This window comes from Frankliniella occidentalis, unplaced genomic scaffold, assembly GCF_000697945.3.
Source record: "Frankliniella occidentalis isolate FOCC.00 unplaced genomic scaffold, Focc_3.1 Scaffold26, whole genome shotgun sequence".
Classification (NCBI taxonomy): domain Eukaryota; kingdom Metazoa; phylum Arthropoda; class Insecta; order Thysanoptera; family Thripidae; genus Frankliniella; species Frankliniella occidentalis.
In genome coordinates, this window is record NW_026267156.1 from 2,592,736 (window position 1) to 2,616,235 (window position 23,500).

The 23,500-nt window shown below is 41.7% G+C and overlaps 4 protein-coding genes across 12 annotated transcripts in view; 1 reads left to right on the plus strand and 3 right to left on the minus strand.

The window, feature by feature from the left end:
- Window positions 1-1,189: 1,189 nt before the first annotated feature.
- Window positions 1,190-8,481, minus strand: LOC113211482 (WW domain-containing adapter protein with coiled-coil homolog). 7 transcript variants are annotated; one of them, XM_026429858.2, is made up of 11 exons: window positions 8,298-8,481; window positions 8,117-8,150; window positions 6,970-7,189; window positions 6,793-6,878; window positions 6,248-6,340; window positions 5,218-5,650; window positions 4,964-5,143; window positions 4,012-4,872; window positions 3,745-3,926; window positions 3,513-3,640; window positions 1,190-3,403 (listed from the first exon to the last, which is right to left on the minus strand). In XM_026429858.2, exons 1-11 carry the CDS (start codon window positions 8,336-8,338, stop codon window positions 3,325-3,327), a joined length of 2,337 nt encoding a protein of 778 aa, XP_026285643.1. In that variant the 5' UTR covers window positions 8,339-8,481; the 3' UTR covers window positions 1,190-3,324. The 7 variants fall into 7 exon arrangements, with proteins under 7 accessions (XP_026285643.1, XP_026285641.1, XP_026285642.1 ...); XM_026429856.2 differs by having other exon boundaries at window positions 6,778-6,878; XM_026429857.2 differs by having other exon boundaries at window positions 8,102-8,150.
- A 599-nt stretch (window positions 8,482-9,080) lies between these two features.
- Window positions 9,081-16,116, minus strand: LOC113211515 (nuclear pore complex protein Nup153). 2 transcript variants are annotated; one of them, XM_026429904.2, is made up of 12 exons: window positions 15,929-16,116; window positions 14,819-15,062; window positions 14,591-14,734; window positions 14,355-14,507; window positions 14,157-14,275; window positions 13,908-14,069; window positions 13,577-13,819; window positions 13,344-13,492; window positions 12,897-13,261; window positions 10,162-12,812; window positions 9,997-10,076; window positions 9,081-9,918 (listed from the first exon to the last, which is right to left on the minus strand). In XM_026429904.2, exons 1-12 carry the CDS (start codon window positions 15,974-15,976, stop codon window positions 9,837-9,839), a joined length of 4,440 nt encoding a protein of 1,479 aa, XP_026285689.1. In that variant the 5' UTR covers window positions 15,977-16,116; the 3' UTR covers window positions 9,081-9,836. The 2 variants fall into 2 exon arrangements, with proteins under 2 accessions (XP_026285689.1, XP_026285688.1); XM_026429903.2 differs by having other exon boundaries at window positions 10,162-13,261.
- A 110-nt stretch (window positions 16,117-16,226) lies between these two features.
- Window positions 16,227-18,469, plus strand: LOC113211516 (tryptophan--tRNA ligase, cytoplasmic). Of its 2 annotated transcripts, none has more exons than XM_026429905.2 (7): window positions 16,227-16,514; window positions 16,858-17,086; window positions 17,161-17,343; window positions 17,416-17,626; window positions 17,770-17,943; window positions 18,033-18,173; window positions 18,265-18,469. In XM_026429905.2, the coding sequence occupies exons 1-7, from the start codon at window positions 16,367-16,369 to the stop codon at window positions 18,421-18,423; spliced, it is 1,245 nt and encodes a 414-aa protein (XP_026285690.1). In that variant the 5' UTR covers window positions 16,227-16,366; the 3' UTR covers window positions 18,424-18,469. The 2 variants fall into 2 exon arrangements, with proteins under 2 accessions (XP_026285690.1, XP_026285691.1); XM_026429906.2 differs by lacking the exon at window positions 16,227-16,514 and adding an exon at window positions 16,550-16,669.
- A 429-nt stretch (window positions 18,470-18,898) lies between these two features.
- LOC113211501 (division abnormally delayed protein) overlaps window positions 18,899-23,500 on the minus strand; it is a 150,136-nt gene continuing 145,534 nt past the window's right edge. The window contains exons 6-8 of the mRNA XM_052265328.1: window positions 22,361-22,719; window positions 21,849-22,195; window positions 18,899-21,645 (exon numbers count right to left, since the gene is read on the minus strand). Coding sequence (XP_052121288.1) covers window positions 21,461-21,645; window positions 21,849-22,195; window positions 22,361-22,719 — 891 coding nt within the window. The 3' untranslated portion in view covers window positions 18,899-21,460. The remainder of the gene's footprint in view (window positions 21,646-21,848; window positions 22,196-22,360; window positions 22,720-23,500) is intronic.

The window sequence follows — 23,500 nt, forward strand, 5'->3', positions numbered from 1 at the left end:
GTCATGATTCTTGAGTGCTGTAAAGTATTTATTTGTCATGACAAGCACTTTGTAAAATCTTATACTCAACATTCCCTCCTTACTTTATATCCTATTATCTGCTTGCAATTTTTCCTTTTTCATTTACAAAGTTAACGATTTTTAGGTATATTATAAGTGTAGAACTTTGTAGTTATTATTGTTTCCCTATTATTTGACTGAAAAAATTCCCAGAATTTTGGGAAAGTTTTATTTGTTATGTTATCTATGATGAAAACAGAAATTTATGAAGCAACGGTACTGAAAAATGTTGCTTTTTAACATTTATCTTGTATAGACTGGCTTTTATGAAAACGAGAATGATTCCAATTTTTTTGTAAATAAAAAAGTGGCACGACAACAATACTGTACACATTTGCCCGAAATTGATCAAAGTCTCCAATAATCAGGCTTTCACAGCTTGACCACTGATAAGGAGTCTGCTATTGTACATAGCCTACCAAGTGCATTTGTTACCAACCATTCTTATCCATGTAAGTGCAATCAATGTGTTTAAAATCTAGACTTAAACTTTATCTGTGAACTGTCTTGTACTGAATGTATCCCTCCGAACACCAGAATGTACTTTTGTATTCCTTTTTGTATCCAGTTTTCTTGAGGTGTAGCATGTAACAGGGTGGAAAGGATTATTGTAATGAAGAGCACAACTATTTTCATGTACTGAAGCACATTCCCGTTTGCCTGTTGCTTGTTAAAACAATATGATACTGTATCTAACAGTGCAACCAATTAAGAATTTGAATCCTTCTGTACCTAATGACTGAAATCTGCATAAAACTATCTGTAAGAAGTCAACTTTTAGGATAGCTAGCTAAAGATCCTAGAGATCAACATTTCATCAAAAAGAGGTACTCAGCCATCTACAACAAAATTAATTAGTTCCCTTCAGAGCGATCTCTCTCCCTCTCTGACAAACTAAAATGAAAAACCAATCCAACACGGAATGTGAACAAAATAAATGTAGTACTTGTAGTATAATATATTATCCTCCATTAGATGTTTGCAGCTTATGTCAATGTTAGAAACCGATGTGATCAATCATTCAAATAAAACTATGAAACAAAAAGAGAAAAAACACTTGTGTGCAAATTTTTATGTCTGTACAGTCACGAAAGATGAAATATCTGGACAAATTGGATAAAGAATACACTTTTCAGGTGAAGTATGTGTTTATTGGGAGATCCCACAGGCTGAGCGGCTCAGTACGGTATAACACAGTGCTGCTCAATAATTCTTGTAATTTAGGCTGGTTTGACAAATACGAAATACGCCAGATGATCACGAATCTTAGACCTGTCAAATGTTTACACCAGATAACGTTACGTAGCGCAATCAATCACAATTTAATTACGAAGTTGGTTGTAGCGTAATACATTCTCACAGCCATACACACCTCTAACAAAAAAAAAAAATATCTACACACAGCTAATAAAGAAAACAAACGTCTATAAAACAAATTGATGATTGCACCAGTCTGACACACAGAATAAACTGATTAGCCGCACCAGTCAAATATATTAGAATAATTTGTTTAGCTGCACCAGTCTGATACCTAGGAAATTTGTTCCATCAAGTCTTATCATGAATATTGGCTGGTGTTCTCCCATGCATGTTTCCACACAAAACTCCACTTTCTGCTGGTCCTCCAGATCCTCCAGATCACATCACATACAAACCATTGGACTTCTCAAGCAGCCTGCAAACTGCTTGAAAATTACATTTGCTAATATAAAAACTAGTAATTACGATTCATCATACTTATGTCAAAGGCTTTGCATGTAAATTTAATTTAGGTAGAGGTAGCATTTAAGACACAACTGATTGGAAGCCAACAGTCCTTTAATCTGCTGTTTGCATCCATCAATTGTGCCTACAAGAAGAATTTTCAAAAAGTTTAAACAACTCACAGAAAAGGAATGAAGAATGAACAATTCATTGAAAACTTGAGAAGCCCAGTCAATAATATTAATTTTAGTAATTATATTTACAAAAGCTAACTGATTTAAAATGAGAGTCAGCAACAGCCTCAGCTTGCTTCTAGGTCCGATTCTGGTCTACCGCAGCTTTCCTCGAAAATGACATCAACCATGAATGATTGATAAAAACCCTTTATGATAGCAGCTTTCCTCGAAAATGACGCCAACCATGAATGATTGACAAAAACCCTTTATGATAGCAATCACAGTGTACATGCAGAGTATAATTAATGAACAAAGATGATCAAAGCCCAATTACATTAACTTTGTTATGAGAGTTATGTAAAACAATAAGAAAAATATATGATCAAAAAATTGTAAGATTGTGTAAAGCCATTTGAAGGAAATAACATGTATGAAATGTAAAGCAGATTTGAAGTCCACAACATATACACTAAACAAAAAAAAAAATGGATTCTTAACAGATGAACATAATACTATGCCATTACAAAATGATAAATCAGTAAAACACTAGCCGTCAGAAGCGGTATATCACAAGTAACTACTTTTGGATTGAAATACAATTGCCAACATCAGATGGGCGAAACAAACCCAATTTTATGTAAAATCCGGTAGGTACATAAACTTGATGCATGTCGGCAGTGTTACAACCTTTATTTACAGTATCTTTGTTAAGGTGGGTGAAAAACTTGCCCAAAATCACATCTTAAGCTGACAAAAAGCTTAATTGATAGAGAAAAATACCAGCAATGAGTGACAGAATGAACAACAAGGCTACACTTACATCTTTAACAAAGATTCCACCAAATGTAATCAAATGGATACCATGTACAATTCCTTCTTCAAACAGACAGAAAAATATTTGAGCTAGCTTAAATTGGATTAGTTCAGATCATTTCAGCCATAACACTTTCTCAAAAATTTAGCTAATAAGAAATTTCTCTAATTAAGAAAATTCAGCCTGTGTTACTTCAGACAAACACTGTTTTCACCAATAAAATACCACAAAACCACAGTAGAAAGAATTTGCTAATATGAAATATCAGGCATGCAATTCACACAGCCTGTACATTGCTATTGCAAGTACCAACAGACAGAATTGAATAATTTGCTAATTTGAAACCTTAGGTGTCACATTGATTTGGGCAATACAGATTTGTCTCAGAGAATCTACTTATCATTTTGCTTTGGTCCATGCAGCAAACTCAGTGTCCGCACCGAGTGAAGTAATGTGTAGATCATTTGGTTGAGCTTGTGCTGGAATTGATGGCTGGCTTACCAAAACCGGACCAAACAGGATCAAGCCGCGCTGAAGCAGACACTGCATTCAATTAATTAACACTTAAGGTTAACCATTATCTGCCATGAATGAGTGCTGTGATCTCAGTTCTTCTAGATACTGAATTTGCTGACGAATACAGAGTACTCTGAAAAACAAAAGTCATAATGGCAATTACAAAACAAGCAATTGTGTATTTACTTTTAAAAATTCGAATCAAAGTACGATAGTCAATTGATATGGGATCATCAACACACCTCTGTTCTTGTAAAGTTGCTTGTATTTCAGTTAACCTAACAATGGAGCGTGCTGACTTCAATTCAGCTGACACACGAGTGCACTGAAGGCTTCCAAGCTGATGAGCCTCTTCACTATATTTCTGAGCCTAAAGGAAATGAAAATTTTAAAATTTTGAACAAATTATTTCAATGAGCAGCTCTAAATTAATAGTTCAATGAGGAAAATCCAAACTGAATGTTAATTTCTTACCTGCTTCTCAAGGATATCCGCAGGCCAACCTCTGACATGGTTAACCAGGTCATCCCTGTAGTGATTAGCTAGGCTTGGAGTGAGACTAACGCCTTGTGGGCGTAGGACTTGCAAAGAACTACTCTGAGACAAGGTCTGCGACAAGGTGGGAAGTGTACTCAAGTTGCTTGGTGGACTTGAAACTGGAACATGAGAGGTAAAAAAACAATTTTTAAGCAAGACAACATAAAGGGGCAAATTATTTGTCAACTAAAATTGAATACTGACGTTTCCTAGCATCTAGACAATCTTGTGTCTCTGAATGAGTGGGCGTTGGGGGGCCATCACCCAGCCCGGCGTGAGACGTGTCCACGACCAGAGGTGCTTCGGGACCAGGCGCTGGAGTCGACTGAGTCGACAACATAGTCTGAATGGATTGAAGAGCTTTCTTTGGAGATAATGTCTCCTGACTTTGGGTGATTTGTGACAGAATATGAGGCAGGCTTGATAAAGTCACTGGCGGATTGCAAGGCGACGAGACAGATGATGTAGGCGGAGTTGACGAGATGACCGGGATCGCAGAGCCTGTGGTGGCCATGCTGGCCGCGACGCTCACTGGGGCCACACCGGGTGGCGGTATGCCCGGGGGCATGCCCGTAAGCGCACCCGGAGGGTGCAGTCCTGGAGGGAGCACGCCGGGCGGGTGCACCCCCGGCGGGCAGGGGGGCACTCCGGGAGGGGGAACGCCCGGGGGCGGCACACCCGGCGGGGGCAGACACGGGGGCGGGATGCCCGGGGGAGGTACCCCCGGCGGCGGCAAGCCCGGGGGCATGCCAGGGGGCGGGACGCTCACGCTCGGGGGCGGCCCCGCCGGGTACAGGCGAGTGGGCGGCGAGGGCTGCGAGGGCGGCGGGTGGCTCGTGAGCCGGGGCAGGGCGTTGGCGAGCAGCACGGGGCCCTGGGGCACCCCTTGCGGCACCCCCACCACCTGCGGCACGCTGCCCGCGAGGCTGCCATTGTTGGTGCTCGTCGTACCGTCCACCACTGTGGGGATCATTTGCCCGGTGTGCGTGTGGGAGTAACACGTCTCAGACGTCGGCGTGCTGTCGCCAGAGCATATGTCCATATCCTGGGACGAGGTGGTCTCTCCTGCAATAAGACGTGTTATCAGTTGCAGGCCGATCACAATTTCGTAAGTTGGCATTTATATCAAAAATAGAAAATGTAAATGGGGACGCACTTTTGTAGAATTTTCGCTCACCGTCAGGGTGTTTCCTCCTTTCCATATCCTCACGTCCAGTCTGTACTTGGTTGCTCCAGTACAACGCTTCACGTTTGTCTCCGCCAAGGAGTCGTGATTTGGAAGCCTGCTCTCGGGAGCTGATGGCTGATGAACGTGAATTGGAATGTTTGTCATGGCCTAAACAGGAAGAAAATGACATCAGAAATAAACATATTACAGGCGAATTCTTCAAATGCAAAACGGCTACTCACCTCCTCTGGCAGAGGTACTGCTACTGCTGTATAGTCTGGCATCTCCATCCCGATCCCGATCCCTTTCCCTGTCTCGATCTCTTTCCCTATCCCTCTCTCGGTCTCTGTCCCTCTCACGTTCTCTTTCTCTCTCCCTCTCACGTTCTCTTTCTCTCTCCCGCTCACGTTCTCTCTCCCTCTCCCTTTCACGGTCTCGCTCCCTCTCTCGGTCACGTTCCTTCAGGCGGCTGCTGCTGCTGCTACTGCTGCCAGCTGCGCAGCTCCTGTCCCGATCCCGGTCTCTCTCTCTATCTCTTTCCCGTTCCACCCATTCTCGCGGCTTCTCCCACTGACTCACTTCCGTCTTACAATTGTAGTAGTATTTCTTGCCAGATGATGACAAGTGCTCTGACCAGTCGCCGACTCGTGGGACTCGATCCCGGAGATCTTTCTCCTGAAACGAACGAATTACAAAGTATTAATAGAAAGTTGTATCATGACAGATGTGCCCAAATACTGGGCAAAAAAGCAACTCAACAAGGGCATAAAGACCAAACAAATGAACTTTGACAACACACTCTAGAAGGGAAAGAAGAGGAAAAGACAGCATGAAAGCATAGTTTCCACAAATGAAGCATGGACTAGGGATTAGTCTACCACTATCAATGATAAAGTTACAGCTGAGACAACCCAACTTCTAATTAAAACCAAAATCTTGTATCTACGTCAGTTCAAAATTGTTTAAAACAAATGCAAAATGCTGCTACAACTTCTATACAACATGAACTAAACAATGTTGCGTGGCTTTTGTAAAGATAGCATTAAGAGCTACAGGCAATTTCAAAATAATGCGAATTGTTAGTTTTGGATTTAAGTCTTGATACCATGCAGAAGTTAGTTGAAATGAAGCCTAAACATGATTTTAAAACAAGCAAAACACATTTCACACAATCAGAATGAATAAAAATTATTCTACACTGTTACAGATAAATAATGGCTAGATAAAATTAACTGGAGAACGCTATATAACGCCAAAAGCAACACAACTCACCTGGACAACATTAATTATCAAAGAGGGTTTCCTCAACGAGTCTCTGGATGAGCAATTGTGAGTTACTTTGCTAGAAGAATGAAGGATGACCTTCTGAAAGATGGAGAGGGAAAGAAATTAGGATGCAGCAGACCCCACCAAAAGGCAAGAGAGCATGAAGACAGCAAAAATAAGCATTGGAATTGGAAAGGAAATAGGAGCAGTTGACAGTTCATTTAAAACTTTAGGTGACAACAATGCTTTTGATACGGCCACGAGATCAGAACATGAAGAAAACAAAACATAACAAAACAATAGAGCCCCAAAAAACAAGTGATTTAGTCGGCAGCAGCACCTCATGATACAACATGAGGTTCCTGACATTAATAGCGGTGGAAAGTGTTGTCAGAGACAATAATAACAGAATGGTCTATAACTAATAGTATCTCATTAAAGGCATGACATCAGTCAGTTGACCCACCCAGAAATTTATATACAAAAACACATTACAAAAAGAATTCAACACAGAAAAGATCATTAAATAAACTTACAGAATAAGAATTTACCTCCGTGCTATTCCTATCATGGTTGGTCCGATGCTCAGAGTCCCTGCTCTCCCTACGGCGCTTGTCTTTGGGAGATCTGGCACAGTCTGCATATAAAAATAATATTTTCAGATTATAATAAAAATACTGTCCTCAGTATTAATACAGCACACCATTAATAACTACATTTTTACGTACCAGAATACTTGTCTCGAGTTTTGTAGTCTCTGGTTTCTCTCTCCTTTTCACGCATCTTCTGAATGAATGAGCTTTTGTTAGGGTAGCTGCGGTCCCGCTCACGAGGACTCCCTGAGTCTGGGCTGTCTGAGCGATAAGAGTTACCATTGGGAGAATCGCGCATTCTCTCATGGTTGTACCGATCCCCATAGCTAGATTTAGAGCTGCTATACTTGGAGTTCTGTAAAGAGAAGTCCATATGTGAAGCTAAAGTAAGTAGAAAATGTAGAGATGACAAATCAAAAGCGCCTCGCAGTGTGTTCCCAATATAAATGAACATATGCAAAACTATAATAAAGGCAATTTGACAGGAATTAAAGCCTATAATCAAAATTAAGAAGTGTAAAGATGTCTCACATCAATACAATTGGATTCATGGTAGATGCTTCAGAAGACTCATAAAAGAGTAGCCATTCAACAAAGTTAGGCCTTCAGATCAGTTCCAAACCAAAAGATAGACTGTAAATGTCAAATAATTCACTACAACGTTCCTGAATATGTTAATGGACCTGTGAATGGAATTCTGTAGGCCAAGTTCAGAGCTAGTCTGATAAATATTCCAAACTTTGGCGAAACAATATAGTGAAGTATTTGCGACGCTCCGGGTAGAGAAAGCGCTCACACACGGATAATATTCACATTAATAGTAAAGTGGGCGTTAGATAGTACACACATACAAAAGGCATCAGCAAAGAATTTTGAGGTTAGAGTGGTTAGGGTTCAGAGTAATATTTTCGTGCCGGAAACAAAGAAAACATAGGTTATGGAATCCGGTAAATACGCTCCACGAAAAGGGCAAAAAGTACGTCCAGCCGGAGGAATAGAAACCTTTTTTTTCTATGCGTACGTCTGCACTCCTCGTTGGAGCTCGGCGGCTACCATAGGCACAACAACGGCAGAGGGGATGACGGCTCGACAACGGAGGTCCACTCTGCCGAGCCGCAGTGAGGTGAAATAACAGATGCGAAAGGAGAACCATGCATAGCTACATCAAACAAAGCGAGTGTCGGCGTAAACGCGGCCTCCAATAACAATTTCTTTTGACAGTAATTAGGCCTAAACCAGAATTGTTAAATCTAAGCCTATCACCGACCTCATTCGCAATTACCTGGTACTGATGGGCTTGATGTTTTTCGAGGTACCTGAGAACAAAATAAACTCTGTGAGCAATGCGTTGACGGCAAGCCGAAAAACAAATCAAATAAGCCAAAGATACAAAAATTGTTGGGGGAGAAAATAATGCAAGAGCACTGTGGCGTTAGCTATTATTCGGCGAGGTTTCAGCATACCCATCGTTTATCCTTGGCGGTTTCCTTGCATGCATTACCATCAATGCAAGTCTCTGTATAATATGGGCGGCTCTAAGGATAGCCCGGTTGTTGATATGTTGTCATAAAAACAACATTAATGCCTTCTTAAGATCAAACTATCTTTCCAGACGCCATGTCACTTTCGGTGGTGGACGAGGGACGTGAGCTGAGATTTAGAAGAACGACTCTCGAAACTTCATTGGTTTTGTTCAAAGGCGTTAAAGAACTACAAAACTGCCAATGTCTGATCGTACAAACACACAGTGTTCTGAGACTTTACAGAATGAAATAATTTCTAGAGGTAGAGTAGTGTATAAAAATAAGTTACACAAATTATGTGGCGCTCCAAACATTTCTATTTTGTTTTGAAGTGTAATTTTGATATCGCGACGTTTTTGCAGGGTTGGCATTATTGAAACTGGTTCCTCTACTTTCCAACAGATGGCACCAGATGGCAGGCATAACTGTGCGGCGGAGGAGACTATTCTTTTCTTTTCTTCCTGTTTTCATCAACAAATAGAAAATGATTTTTTTCTTTCAATTTGTCGTTGTGGTTGGAATATATCTGAATTTGATTCGTCGAGGGGAGTTGCTTATCCATGAAAGTTGTTATGTATGTTCTTTCCCCTTCCTCTTTGGCATTCTGCTTTAATGTTAACTTTGCTCATATTTTGACATAATGTAACCTGTATTCTTTGGTCACTCTAGATATTTTGAGGGAAGAAGTGATAGATTAATAGATAAGAAAATATAATCGAGATGTAACACACAGTTCTTTCTTTTATTACATTTTTGGGCGTTCATACAAATGATAGTTACCCAAAATCACAGATTTTGGAGGGGAGAAAACAATTGTCAGATTTGAAAATGCTACAAAAAAAAGTCCATAACTTATAACTGATTATAACACCATGTACAGAAGTAAAAATGATCAAAGTTTAAAAATTTAAAGAGATACAGAACTTGTTCATGGAACAACATCCCTCTTAGACACTAATATATTTTCAGAAAATTGCAACTATGACTATATGGATTGTAAGTGTTCCACAAAAAACACATGTAACAACACAGGAAACAACCTGTGTCTGATCCAAGAAGCAGTAATATAATACAACAGTCAAAACATTTATCCCCAAACATCACATCCACATCCAAGTAATTTAATATACATTACAGTTTCACAACAAAACACAAAATAATTGATTTCATCCAGTTGATACATTTTTTACAACAGTACCTCTTGTCGAATACACAAAAACACAACTTTCAGTAATTTACTGAAACTCTTCAACACAAAGTAAAAAAATGTAAAATATTTATGTACTATGAGCAGTAACTGAGCCTAAAGTTGTTTGAAAGCCAGTGTTGATTTATCACAAGTAATTGTTAACAGTCTGGTTGATGCCATTAGTTGACCGAAATTCAGCAGAATGTCGCAATAAATTTTTGAACTAAGGACACAAATGATCTCTCTAAGGAAGGAAGATTTGAGTTCACTTGAGGCTAACAAGTTTATCTTCATCTGTGAGTCCTTCTGGCTGCTTTCCTGATTCGCCTTTGTTGAGTGGCAGCACCAGCAGCAGGATCTTGAGGTGTTGCTCTGCAAGTTTAAGAGGCAATTAAGAATCTGGTGTGGATGGTATAGAGAGGAGAGTGCTATCACACTTTCTGTACTCACGCAAAATTCATAGGTGCCCCACTTCCAGTAAATTTAAAACTGGGCCTCTGATCTCCATTGAAGGCAAATGGTGCAGAATTCTGAAAGAAACCAAATAATTATTAAAAATACAAGTCCTGAAAAAGTTATGATGGTAAGATACATTTATAAGAAATTGAAACTCACTTGAGCTCCAAAACTAGGTTGTGCTTGGGCTGCGAAGTTAAATCCAGCAGAGGGTTGAGGATTATTAGCCCCAAATTGTGGGTTGAATGTTGTAGGAGCATTGAACATTGATTGGCCTGTTGTTTCAAATGGGCTGGGGGCTGGAGTAGCACCATTTCCAGGGGCAGCAAAAGATGGCGGAGACGGAGATGCCCCAAAACTAAATGTTGGTGCAGGTGTTGCTGCTGGTTGTGAGGCTGAGGGGTTAAAAGTAGAGAAAGAGGATGGGTTTGACCCAAATGAAAAATTTGGTTTGGCAGGGGCACTAGCAGCAGCAGGAGCTGGAGCAGGTGCAGAAGTAGCTGCGGCACCAAAAGTAAATACTCCTGCAGGTTGAGGCTGAAATGAGTTTTGAGTAGAAGCTGGATTTGTGGCAGTGAAAGCAAAGCTCGTTTTCTTGGCCTCTTCAGATGATGCTCCAAAAGAAAAGTTGACTTTCTTCTCTTCGGTATTGAAGGCGAATCCAGTTTTCTTTGGCTCAGCAGCAGCATTGAATGCAAATGCCGGCTTTTTTTCTTCAGGGGCTGTTCCGAATTGAGAAGGAAAACCTGAGGCTGACGGTGAACTAAAACTAGGTGTACCCGAGTTGGCTACTGGGAAAGAAGCTGTGGATGACAAGGATCCAAATCCAGTGCCACTGTTGGATCCAAAAGTTAGTGTTGGATTTGTAGGAGCAGCAGATCCAGATCCAAATAGAGCTGAATTATTTTGAGAGCCAAAAGTAGCAGGTGGCTTGCTTGGAGCAGCAGTCTTTTCAGCAGCTGCACCAAATGTGAAAGTTGCTGTACCTGAGCTGCTGTTTGAGCCAAATGCCATACCACTTGATGATACAGTACTTCCGAACGAGAAAACTGGTTTGGGGGCGGTAGCAGCTCCATTACTGTCTGTGGCTGGCTTAGCACTGTCAGTTGCAGGGGGTTTCCAGGTGCTGCTCACTGACTCGTCCTTCGTTGCTCCCATACCAAGTCCAAAAGTAGGAGCTGGTTTAGTTGATGAAGTGGGAGAAGAAACAAGACTTGAAAAAATACTGTTGGCAGTTGTAGTTTTGGCTGCTCCAGTAGTATTCTGGCCGTTAGCTGTACTAGTTACAGTAGCACTCAACAGAGGGGTTGCTGAACTAGCCGTTGAATTTGGGGTAGAAGAAAATGAAAACACAGTGCCTGAAGTGGATGACACAGAAGAGGCACTCGATAGAAGTGGATTAGTTTGAGCATCAGTCTGGTTGCTACCAACTCCAAACTTTACAGGAGGAGCAGAACTGCTTGGTGCATCATCACCTAACTTCCGCTTGCCTTCTAGAGGAGTTACTGGAGTTACTGCAGTACTACTTGCTGGTTTAATTGGAGTTGGTGAGCCCATGGTCTTCGAAAAAGGAAACATGGGTGTGGGGCTGGACTTTGCATCAGTAGCTGACACGCCAAAAGAAAAAGCAGGCTTTGCACCTTGAGCTGGTGAAGATTGAACAGCTGAAGCTGAGGTCGACGGTGATTTAATTTCGAATGTCGACTTCACTGATGGAGCAGGGCTTGGAGATGAGATTGATGTACTTGAACTGAACAATGGTTTATCAGTTGAGGGAGCTTCTGAAACAGGAGGAGATGTAGCAGGAGGAATACCAAATGTGAATGCAGCTGCAGGAGCTGAAGGCTTGCTCTCTCCAAACTTGAAGCCAGTAGAACTTGTTACATTGGATTTATCTTTTTCAACTTCTTGCTGGTCCTTAGGAACACCAAAAGAAAATGCAGGTGTGGATGAGGCAGGTATTCCAAAACTAAACTTTGGAGCTTCTTTAGGTGCAGATGCAGAGGTTTCTGAACCTGGTTTCTTGGCTGAGCATGCAACACAGTTCACAACAGATGACTTGTTTGTAACCATACAGTCACTACAAGTCCATGAGCCTTCAGGCTTCTTGAACTGGTCACCCCAAGAACTTTTCAGAGGGGGATCTGATGCAGCTGCTGAGCCAGGCTTCTTAGTGGTGCAAGATAGACATGCAGACAATTCGGGCCCGTTTCTCACCATGCAAACACCACATTCCCAAGTGTTGCTGGCTGGTTTGAATTTGGCATCCCAACCAGAGAAGGTTGTGGCAGGAGCTGCTGTTGCAGGCTTTACTGGTGCTGCGCCTGGTTTCGGTGAGGTGCACGACACACATTTTGAATCTGAGTCCTTGTTCCTCACCATACATTCTGTGCATTCCCACATTCCCTGCGCCATCTTGAATTGAGCTCCAAAGCTATGATCAGCTTTCAAATTAGCAGAAACACTTGGAATAGTTTTCTTCTCTGAAACATTCGGAACAGTGGACTGCGCCTTGGCTTCTCTAGGGTTGGTACAGGCAACACACTTTGCCGAGTCACTCTTATTTCTTATGAAACATTGGTCACATTCCCACGTTCCAGCCGCAGGTTTAAACTTGTCCATGAGAGAAACCTCACCATTGGCACTAGGCAATGTATTTGTTGTGGTACTGTTGATACCTTTTCCCAAGATGTCCATCACACTACCAGTTTTCAATTCAGGTGCAGTCTTCAAACCCATCATTGCCACAGCAGTATCATTTGATTTCGGAGAGCCAGTGGCAGCTTTGGGGCGGGCTTTGACACAATTTGCTGAAGGGGTTGAAAAGGTTAGAGATGCAGGCAATGGGTTGCTGAAGGTAAAGTTATTCACAGGTGCAAGAGGCTGATCCTTACTTGCTGAAGACACCCTGATGGGTGATGAGAATGAGAATGAAGCATCGGTCGTTGCAGCTTCTGAATTAAATTTATAAGTAGGTAAAGAAGGGCTGGAAGAAGTTGATGGTGTGAGCAGACTGTTCGACAGCTTGGTTGTACCAGGCTGTGCACTTGAAGACAAGGGAGCTGATGGTTTAATGGTATCTGATTTTGGGGCTGGAACACTGATGTCAAAAGTTGGAAGGGAAGATATTGGTAGAGGAACATCAGGGAGGTTTACTTCAACAGCCATTTCTGGTTCTTTAGGTTCTTTGATGTCATTAAGGCGTTGTTTCATTTTCAAAGTATTCCTAGACGAACTGTTGGTGTTGTCACTTGCAGTCCTGTCAACACAAAATACAGGTAATTAGTTTATGCAGATTTAATCCAGTTCACAAAGAGACAAGCTGACAACTAAACACATACCTAAGTGTGTATGATTCAGCATTTGAAGTACACGATGTAGTTGCAGATGTAGCTGTTTCAGGGATAATATCTCGTCGTCGCAGTTTCAATGTATCAGGAGCAACAGGAATTGTTAGTTGAGAAGTGATGGGAGCTCCTTTTGCCCAATGCTGAAAAATGTCCAGAAAAATTATTGACTATGAAAACAAATGTTAACTACTAAATCACTGTAAGGGAAGAAAGATTTTACATACCATAGGTTTGTTGGAAACACGCTTAGGAACTTTAGCCTGTTCTAAAACAAGTAGAGAGTTTCCAGCATCTTCAGCCCTGGTGCGTTTTCTGCTTCCCAAGCTTGCTAAAACTGGCTCCTGAGCAACTGGTATGCGCTTTGCATCCAAAATAGGTGTGGAAAACTGTTCCAGAGTTGCAAGTATTCTCTTAGCAGTTTGACTCATACCACTATCCTCTGCAGCTGACATGTTTCCAGGTTTCACCTACACACACAAGTTATAACACAAAACATAGGTTTGAGGAGGAGAGAACTTGTCAGAAGCAAAGAAGAAACTGAACAAAGGTACTAACCTTGATCGCATGCCTCTTCTCACTGTTTGCAGGAGATGAGGAAAGGGATGCAGAGCCAATAGAACGCCGATAAGATGCTGAGGAAGCACCTCCGTAAGTAGTGCGACCAGTGTAGAAAGGTGAATTAAGAATAAGGTCATTGACAGAACCTCTCTCCCCAAACTGAAAGCACAAAATAAAATTTGAGATTGTTTTTGATTCAGTAATAGCAACAGAGACCATTTAATAACATTTAAGGATAGTTCTTACCAGAGGTGTCCCAAAAGTACTGACACAGAATGATGGGTTATTGCGCCTACCCACTGTTTGATTGTTCCGACTGCTAGATGACCGGTCAAGATATAAACACCTCGAGTTTTGCAAATTACCTAGATAGATAAAATGAAATGAGTGACTGTTGTTTGATTTACACCAACCAGAACAATTAATAATGAAAATAAGCCTTACTATAATTAAGTTTATCATCGAGTAATCGTTTTCTAGGAGAAAGTGTGTCATTTTGTCTTGATTGTGTTTGAACACTTGGCAAACCTCTGTTAATTTGGGGTTCCAGAGATGAACAGCCACTAGTTGATTCTCCACTTTCAGAGCAGTCATCACCTACGCAAACACATTATTCATATATTACAACTCAAACTTTATTAAATAGAAGTTCAGCTCCAAAGTTCAGAAGAAACCAATACCATTAGCCTTGGGCTCCAGGTGCTGCACTGAAGTTACTGCTGGTGTAGAGGCAACAAAACCACTTGGGCGATTCCCAAGGCCACTCGGTCCAGGAATAGCAGACGTGTCAAAATTGTTTGGGACAAGTCTGTTATCATTTGTCTCTGAAGTTGATTAAAATAGATGTTTAAAATTAAGTAATATTCATAAAATAGGCTCAGGAGAGGAAAGGACTGTCATGAAATTACCTGGTTGCACTATTTGACACCTTTGATATGTGTCAACATACCCATTAGTTGTCAGTTTAAATCTTTTGGATGGAGGTGGCTTTTCCAAAGCATCTTCAAAATGATCTTCCTCACTGTTAACAGGGTCCCCTCTACTACCTGAACCAGGGTCTGTCCCAGTAGTGGGAGAAAACCAGCCTGACAGCCATGATGTTGATCTAGGTATGAGGCCAGAGACGCGTGAAGCGACTTTCTTAACAAAGCTCTGGAAAAACAGACAAGAAGTTCACCTAAGAAATATTGCTGGTGAAATATATCCTGACTTCAAAGGAGAGAAAAATAAGTCCAATTGTATTCAAGTGTCTTCAGGAGTCCAGACAAATTTTGGTCAAAACTCTCCACAACAACCCAAGTAAACACCATTCACATGAACTTGACCATGACTTCACAATGGCTAACGAGTGACCTCTGAAAAGTAGTCCTCGCCCTTGTTCATGCCTAAACAATAACAAAACGAGTATAACCTTCTTAGATACCATTCATAAGTACCTTTAATGCAGAACAATAGAGAAAACCCACAGACTGGTCAAATTAGAATGGATCGCCTGATAAACATTATGTCACCGATTTCAGATAGATGACAGAGGTAAGGAAAGCCAAATTTCAAATTCTAGTTCAAACAGGTGCCGTGGTGACGAGATGAGGACTATTAGGTTAGGAAGACGCTTCAAGGCGCCAGGACATTGAGGAGAGCATCTAAATGGAATAGATGATGACATTTCCCCGACATGATGTGGGCGCGCGGGACCAAACAAAACGGGTTCCTTAAAGTGGAATATATTGTGTGAAAGCTACCAGCAACGGGAGAGACCACGTTCTTTTTTTATTAATACATTCCCACATCGCGGGCTTTCATACAGACAATATAACCCAACTCATGCCCCCATTAAGGTGCTAAAACACCAAAAGGGCAACATGTAAATTACAGATGACAAGAAATCATGACGAAATAACGCACGTTTGACGTGGTAAATATGTACAACGCATCATTTCGTCTGTAAAGGTCGTTAGGCTTAAGTCGGATACTATTTTCAGCATTTCGCGCGAACTTTTATTCTCAGAGATACTTACATTATTGGGGTCGTAAGGTCTACTTGAACGTGACTTATTGTTACTCATGATGCTTCCACTTTTTGTAAGGGCTTGAGGTTCATAATAAACTGCAATTAATATTCATAATTTTAAAATAACTCCTACTTCAAATTACTGACAACCTGTGTGGGGGATAATACAAATGGCGGACAAAATGGCTGCCGGCGCATGGCACGGTACACGTGACCTTCGCGCGTTCCATGATGCTCAGCAACAAAAACAAATGAGGTAACACTTGGCTTGAGGAGCGGCAAGGTCCGCATCGGCCAGCGTGTGTTGTAGGGATCCAGGCGGCCGCGCTTGGGCATCCCCGCATGTAAATAAGGAGGACGGACCTAACCCCGTCAAGTGTCCCACAGATTTGTGCGGTTGCGACCTCATTCATTCTGTTACATCTCTAGAAATCAATTACAAGACATGGCAAATACTGTAACAGTCCCTTCTCCGGAGACTCTTAAGAGTCTGGAGTCGTTGAAAATGGAAAGTGAAGTCGACGATGATGTGGTTGATCCGTGGAATGTCGTAAGCAAATCGGAGACCGGGGTTGATTACGACAAATTGATAAGTAAGATATAATTTGTCTGTAGTTAAAGACGCTATGTAGCATGGGTTTAATGCATTGTCTTGTGTTTTTTCCAACACAATCACAAGTACAAGTGACACAAAAACTAGTGCCCCATGAGTCATTTACATCCTGGTGGCAGAGGACTTATTGCTGGTGTAAGCAATCACTGTTCCCTAACATATTGAAAAATGTCTAGACAACTACTCTAAGAAAAATCTACTGAAACATTTTTTCTCAACTTTAGCACTAGTTTAGAGGGATATGGTTTTTGGATTCCATTGTTTTAAGTAATAAAAAATACGTGATTTACTTGTAATTACTGTACTTCTCTTTTTATCCTCAGAGAAATTTGGCAGCTCCAAAGTTGACACAGAACTGCTTCAAAGGATTGAAAAAATCACAGGCAAAAGTCCCCACCACCTCTTGAGAAGGGGTATGTTCATGTCTCATAGAGACATGCACACAATTTTAAATGAGGTAGAGAAAGGAAAACCGTTCTACTTATACACTGGTCGTGGCCCGTCTTCTGATGCCATGCACATGGGGCACCTGATTCCATTCTTCTTCACCAAGTAGGAATTGCCTCAGCTTAGCATGGGAAGTTATCAAAATTCTTGTTTGTTATATTATTTTATCTTTTACTTAGGTGGCTGCAAGATGTCTTTGATGTACCATTAGTTATTCAATTAACTGATGATGAAAAGTTTTTGTGGAAGGACCTTGATATGGAGAAAGCAAAAAAGCTTGCGTTTGAAAATGCAAAAGATATAATTGCATGTGGATTTGATATTGAGAAAACTTTTATTTTCTCTGATCTGAATTTTATTGGGTAAATTTCATCAAATTGATTCGTCAAAGGGTTTTATCAATGTGTTATTTACCAGAGTTTTTTTTCTCCCAGGCAATGTCCAGAATTTTATCAGAACATGGTTCGAATTCAGAAGTGTGTAACATATAATCAAGTGAAAGGTATTTTCGGATTTGGAGACAGTGATTGCATAGGGAAGATCAGCTTCCCAGCAGTCCAAGCAACTCCGTGCCTTTCTTCATCCTTCCCTTTTATTTTTAATAAGGCTAAGTTGCCTTGTCTTATTCCCTGTGCAATAGACCAAGTAAGTTCATCACTCTTACTGTATGTTATTTGAGTAGTATGATCTAGTATGGTTCCCTTTAATGTTCTGGTAGCTACAAATGCACTTGAATGGGAATTAATCTTTTGATATGTGACTTATTTTGCAACCATTCTTTTCATCAGGACCCATACTTCAGAATGACTCGTGATGTAGCTCCAAGGCTGGGTGCTCACAAGCCTGCCTTAATACATTCAGTGTTTTTCCCTGCACTTCAGGGAGCAATGACAAAAATGTCTGCTTCTGACAATAATTCAGCAATATTCCTTAATGATACACCAAAGCAAATCAAAAGCAAGGTACAGTGTGCTATATTATGCCCACACTGCCTTTATCATATGAAACATAATTACTTATTCTCTTTTTCGTTTTTGGGGGGGACATACAGATCAATAAGCATGCCTTTTCTGGTGGACAAGCAACTGTTGAAGAGCACAGAGAAAAGGGTGGGAATTGTGATGTTGATATAGCATACCAATACCTCACATTCTTTTTAGAAGATGATGAAAAGTTAGAAAAAATCAGAAAGGTAATGAGGCTCTCGATTCTTCTTGGTACAATCTTAAATGGTCTTCTGCCCTTGTTTATTGACCTAACATTAAAAAAAAAAATGGTTTCAGGATTATACAAGTGGGGCATTGCTCACGGGAGAGCTGAAGAAAATTCTCATCGACACTATCACCCCCATTGTCACCCAACATCAAGAGCAAAGAAAAGCTCTCACAGATGACACTGTGAAAGAATTTATGAGACCTCGTAAATTAAAATACTCCTATTAATTTTTGTGTCAAATTTGATTCAAAAGGTCCAGTCTAGCCCCACTTTGTTTTGAAAAAAAATATTTCCAGCAATATGGACTTGTTTGTGTAACTAGACACTTGTTTGTGTAACTGGACTACCTCACAAAAGTCAGTCATCTGTAAAATGCAGGCCATTAAGATTTCACAGGGAACTTACTTACTGACTTACTATCACCACCATTATTTATAATTATTTATAATTAATGATTCAATCAAATACCTGCTTTTGTAAGATTATTTATTTATTTCTGAGGTGAAAATGTTAATTAAATTCTGCTGTGATCAAGCTAAATCCTCTTTTTATCTAGTAATCCCTGTTATCAACATCTTACAACAAACCTAAGCAATGAAGGTGAAATGTGTGTGTTTTGGGTGAGTGTAAAGCTAAGCAGATTCAGTTGTATATCCTTGTTTTCTCAGCACCAAACACTTACCATAAAGCATGCAATTGATCTAACTTTTACATAAAAAAATCTTTATTTATCAAACAGAAATTTTGGAACTATCCACAGTGACATAAAAAAGAACAGAAGGCACGTATACATAACATATGCTCTACTACTGAATATTTTTCATACTGATCACTTTGAAAAAGTTTCCTGTTTCCATCATCTATTTGCGTTAACGGAACAACACATTTTAACATTTTGTGTAAAATTTTAATGCTATAGACTAGTTTGTTTTAAACGCTACTTGTATCACATATTATGATACATACAAAGTTCAATTACTCAATTAATACAAGAAGAGAATCTGTATTTTAAAGTATTTCTTTATCACTGATGATCATTTGTAGATCGACTCTCAGAACTAGAACTCATTACTGTTACAGCAGTACACATAACGGTACATTATAGACCTACTAACTGCCTAGTAATAGATAATTAAAAATTTGATAATTTTGTTTAAACAGTACCAGCTTCTGACATTTGGTTACTGCTAATAGGAATTGCTTTGATTAAAAGTTACAAAACGCAAAAATATACCTGTTTTTGTTTGCTGTTTTTTTTTTAAAGATAAAGTTTATTTATAGATTGTGTCAGCTATGAAAGCTCGTAACCAAAACGATCATTTCAGTGAATGGTGTAAGCTTCGGTGCCTACAACTCCTTATGCAAGGCTAACACAAGCTGTTGAAGCTTTCGGAACTATCAGAGGTAGGTAAGGCTCGTAACAATTTTAAAAAGAAAGACTTCAGTGATAAGTTCAGCTAGCAGTAAATGGTGTCATGGTCAGGGAAAGATGGAAAAACATGTGTAGAGGAGTTTTCTACAGTATATAGCCATGGCACAGATAATCTCAAATACTCTAGTGACAAGTTTCTAGGTCATTTTATGTCAGCCACACTTTGTGCATGTCATAGATAAAAAAACATAGCTTTAGCAAATATCATTATTGCTTGGGTAAGAATGAATCCTACATATCTATATTACATCACAAACTCAAGAAATCACATTTTCACTTTTATGTACAATGCAAATTGAAAAACAAAGCAGACAGGTAGTCCCTCATATTATCCCTTCAAGGAAAGGAGTAATAAGCAAAACTAAACAAACTTTCAATTCAACAAGTCAATCAACGCAGTTTGGTGAGAAACAAATGTGCAGCAGCACTCCTGTTAAGGCAAACATACATGTCTCATATGTATGGCACTTTAATTGTCCTAGAAAAATATTACATATTTTTTAAAAACTTGATGATTTTGATAAAATTACAAGAATTTATCACAGGTGTAAAAGATATAATTCACCAGAAACAATTTTAACAAATTTAGAATTGATAAACATGTCTAAGTTTCCAACCATTTATGCAAGGAAAACAATGTGAGAGAAAAATACTGCAAACAGAGACATGTTACCTGTAAAAATTTTGCAACCTAGACTACAAATTTACACCAAGAAATAAGACTAGATACTCAAAACGAGAAAACTCTCAAGAAGTGGTTCTCCCTCAATACAACTAAAACATAAATAAAAAGAGTTTTTTTTTTAATGTTTATGATATGGTCCTGGCAGTTTCAAATCTCACAATATATGTTAACGTTAAGAGAAGAATTCCATATTTATGAATAGAAGCAAGATATTCCTGGAAAAGTATTGCACATAGTTCACTTCAATCTCCAAGACATACAAACGGAGAACAGCAGTCTGACAGTGGCTAATAGAGGAGACTGCCACAGATGATGCCTCTGAACCAGAAAAGGAGACACTGAATCTGAAATGCTAGTAAGTATGTGTTCCGTTCTTGTCAGAAATACAGCTAAGACAGCGGCCAAGATTACACATGGTATGTTTTAAAATGCATTGTAAGAAAATTCTAAAATTAAATAATGGAAAAAATGCTTCTCTTTTAGAGTTTAAGAAAAAACAACAAAAACTGAGAGGAGAGCGATAACATTCTTTAACAAATAATCAGAGGATACAGAGGACAACATTTCAAGAAAAAATTAAATTTAGAACGAGAAAGGGTAAGGTTTCTTTCCTTCTTACAACTTTCTCAAAGTTGAATGAAAAAAATTACACACTAAGAAGACAACCTCAGAAACAATTCTTGTTTTCCTCCATCTTATTACATATCACATAAGCAGGAATAACAGCAGCACAAGAAATATTGAGGTCCTTATAGTTTTCATTGCATTCGTGAGTTTTGTTATTGTTATATTTCGCTGATAACAGCTACCTGGATTTGTCGGAAGTTCTTGCATAAGACCATCTTCCAATAATTTTCAAACCTCTGAAACAGGGCAACTTACCCATTTCAAATATGGATCTTTTCCATTCTTTGATTAATTTTTCTCTTTACAAACATTTGATTTCACACATACACCATTACTTTTTCTCACACTCTCAGGTACACACAGTCACTCCTATGCTCACACTCACCTCATTACTGAGCAGTTTTGTAATGATGGAGAGCACACCATATGTCGAAACTAATATAATCACTGGCTTGAATGAACAGATTCCATCCACTCCATATAATAACACAGCACACAAAGGAACAACTCCATTCCACACTCACAGCAAGACTAGCCTAAGCACAGTCAGAATTGATACACATAGGCTGACAGATGTTGCAGACCAGTGCACAGGGGAAGCCCCACTGGTCTTATCTTTCTGTACGTCTTGCTCCGTTCCAGATCCTGGTGTCACCTTTGTTTCCGGATCACTCCAGTTAGTGTTCCCCTCAACATTGTTAGCATCTGTAAAAAATAAACGCATGTAACTAAACAAATAACAAATGTCCAAGGAACTATAATTTATTAGAGACAGTCTCCCTGTGGAATATGAGAGATCATATTTAACGTGTGCTTTATTTAGACCGAGATTTGGCCAAAACTCGGGCTAGGTCGACGTCGTTCGACCTCCCCACCCCCACGAGTTTCTGCACTCCTCGACTACTCACCGAAGCCAGGCACGCCGCCGTCACCATCGCCGGATCCGGAGCCCGTCTCCCCGTGCCAGGCGGCCTGGTCCTCGTCGTCGGTCGGCGCGGCCCCCGCCGCACCGCTCGCGCCGCCGGCCCCGCTGCCCTCCGGCTCGTAGCCGTCCTCGTCCCGGACAAACGAGTCCGACTGCACCTGCTGCTGCAGCTCAGCCAGCTGACTGAGCACCAGGTGCCGCAGGTGCCGCAGCTGGTCCACGAGGTGCGCGAGGCTGGCGGGCGCGGGCGCCGACCCCGCGGCGGGCTCCGTCAGCTCCGGGTTGTACCTCTGCGCGCTCGCCGTGGACGCCACCACCGTCTTGGTGTACCTGAGGCGGAGGAAGGGGGGAGTCATGCCGGTGTGCTGGTGCACAGAGGGAGAGGGGCCGCCTGGGAGGCAGGCAGCACAGCGTGCAGGCACGCCGCGCTGTTGCCTACCCCATCGTCGCCGGGCGCCCCGCCTGCCCCGCCGAGCCCCGTGAAGCGCTACTCACTTGGCAACGCTCTGCCCGTTCCAGCAGGGCTGCGCCTCCCTGGCCGCGAAGCCCTCGTCGGCGCACAGCACGTCCGCGAGGTCGGCGTAGAACGAGCGGCTGCGGAGCAGCGAGTCCTGCAGCTCCCGGAGCGTGTTGGCGAAGTGGACGGCCGAGGCGGGGGACGCCGGCGAGCCCAGCGGCCCCGGCAGGTCGCCGCCGTACAGCGGCCCGAGGTGGTGGCCCTCGGCCCGTCGCGCGGCCAGGATCTGTGCGGCGGACGCCGCCGGGGCGGCAGTCGGTGGCGGCGACAAGGACGACGACGGCGCCTCGGCGGGGACAGCGTCCACCCACTTGGTGGGGCCGCACGCCGACTTCATCTGGAACAAGGCGGACATGATGATGCCGCGGGTGTCGACAGCTGCTTCGCTTCCTGCCTTACTTCCTCCCTCCTCCCATTCCCACACTGGAACAAAGTATTTCTCTCAACGGGCGGCCGTCGCCTGGAGTAAGAGCCAACAAGAGGAAAATCAAAACCCTTATTCGCCGGCTGCTTGCTAAAAATGAAACAAATAATAGGAGAGAAAAAAGCAGCAGTAGCAGCACGTATTGAGAGCGTGGAATGAAAAAGAAGCTAAAGGACACGCTGCATGCCGGAGCGCTCGGCATGCCGCCCCTGCCCATGTCCCTGAAGACCTGGAGCTGCCCAGCCCAGGGCCTGCTCCTGCTCGTGAGCGCTCGTGAGCGCGCTCGTGAGTCACAGGGACGCGAGGAAGAGCAAGAGAGCGACTCCCTAAGTATTTCAAGATTTAATTTGGTCGTACATAAAAACTGCCGGGATGCAAAAAAAATAAATAAAATAAAAAATTGCAATAAAACATGCGGGCGTCTTCTTTCAAGTTGGCTGTTAAACACTCTTCTTTTCTCTTTCTTCCGCCTCCTACTCTTCCTGATCTACACCGCTTGTCTCTCTCTCGTTCGCCAGGTAAGTGGCGGAAAGCAGAGGAGGAGGGGAGAGGGGGTCTCCTCGCCCCATCAGTCCCCTTCCCTTGTTTGGGTCGGTGAGTCAGGGCCGCCTCCGAGGTAGGTGCCCTGTCGCCGGCCGGCCGGGAGCAAGGGAGAGAGAGAGGGAGAGAGAGAGGGAGAGAGAGAGGGAGAGAG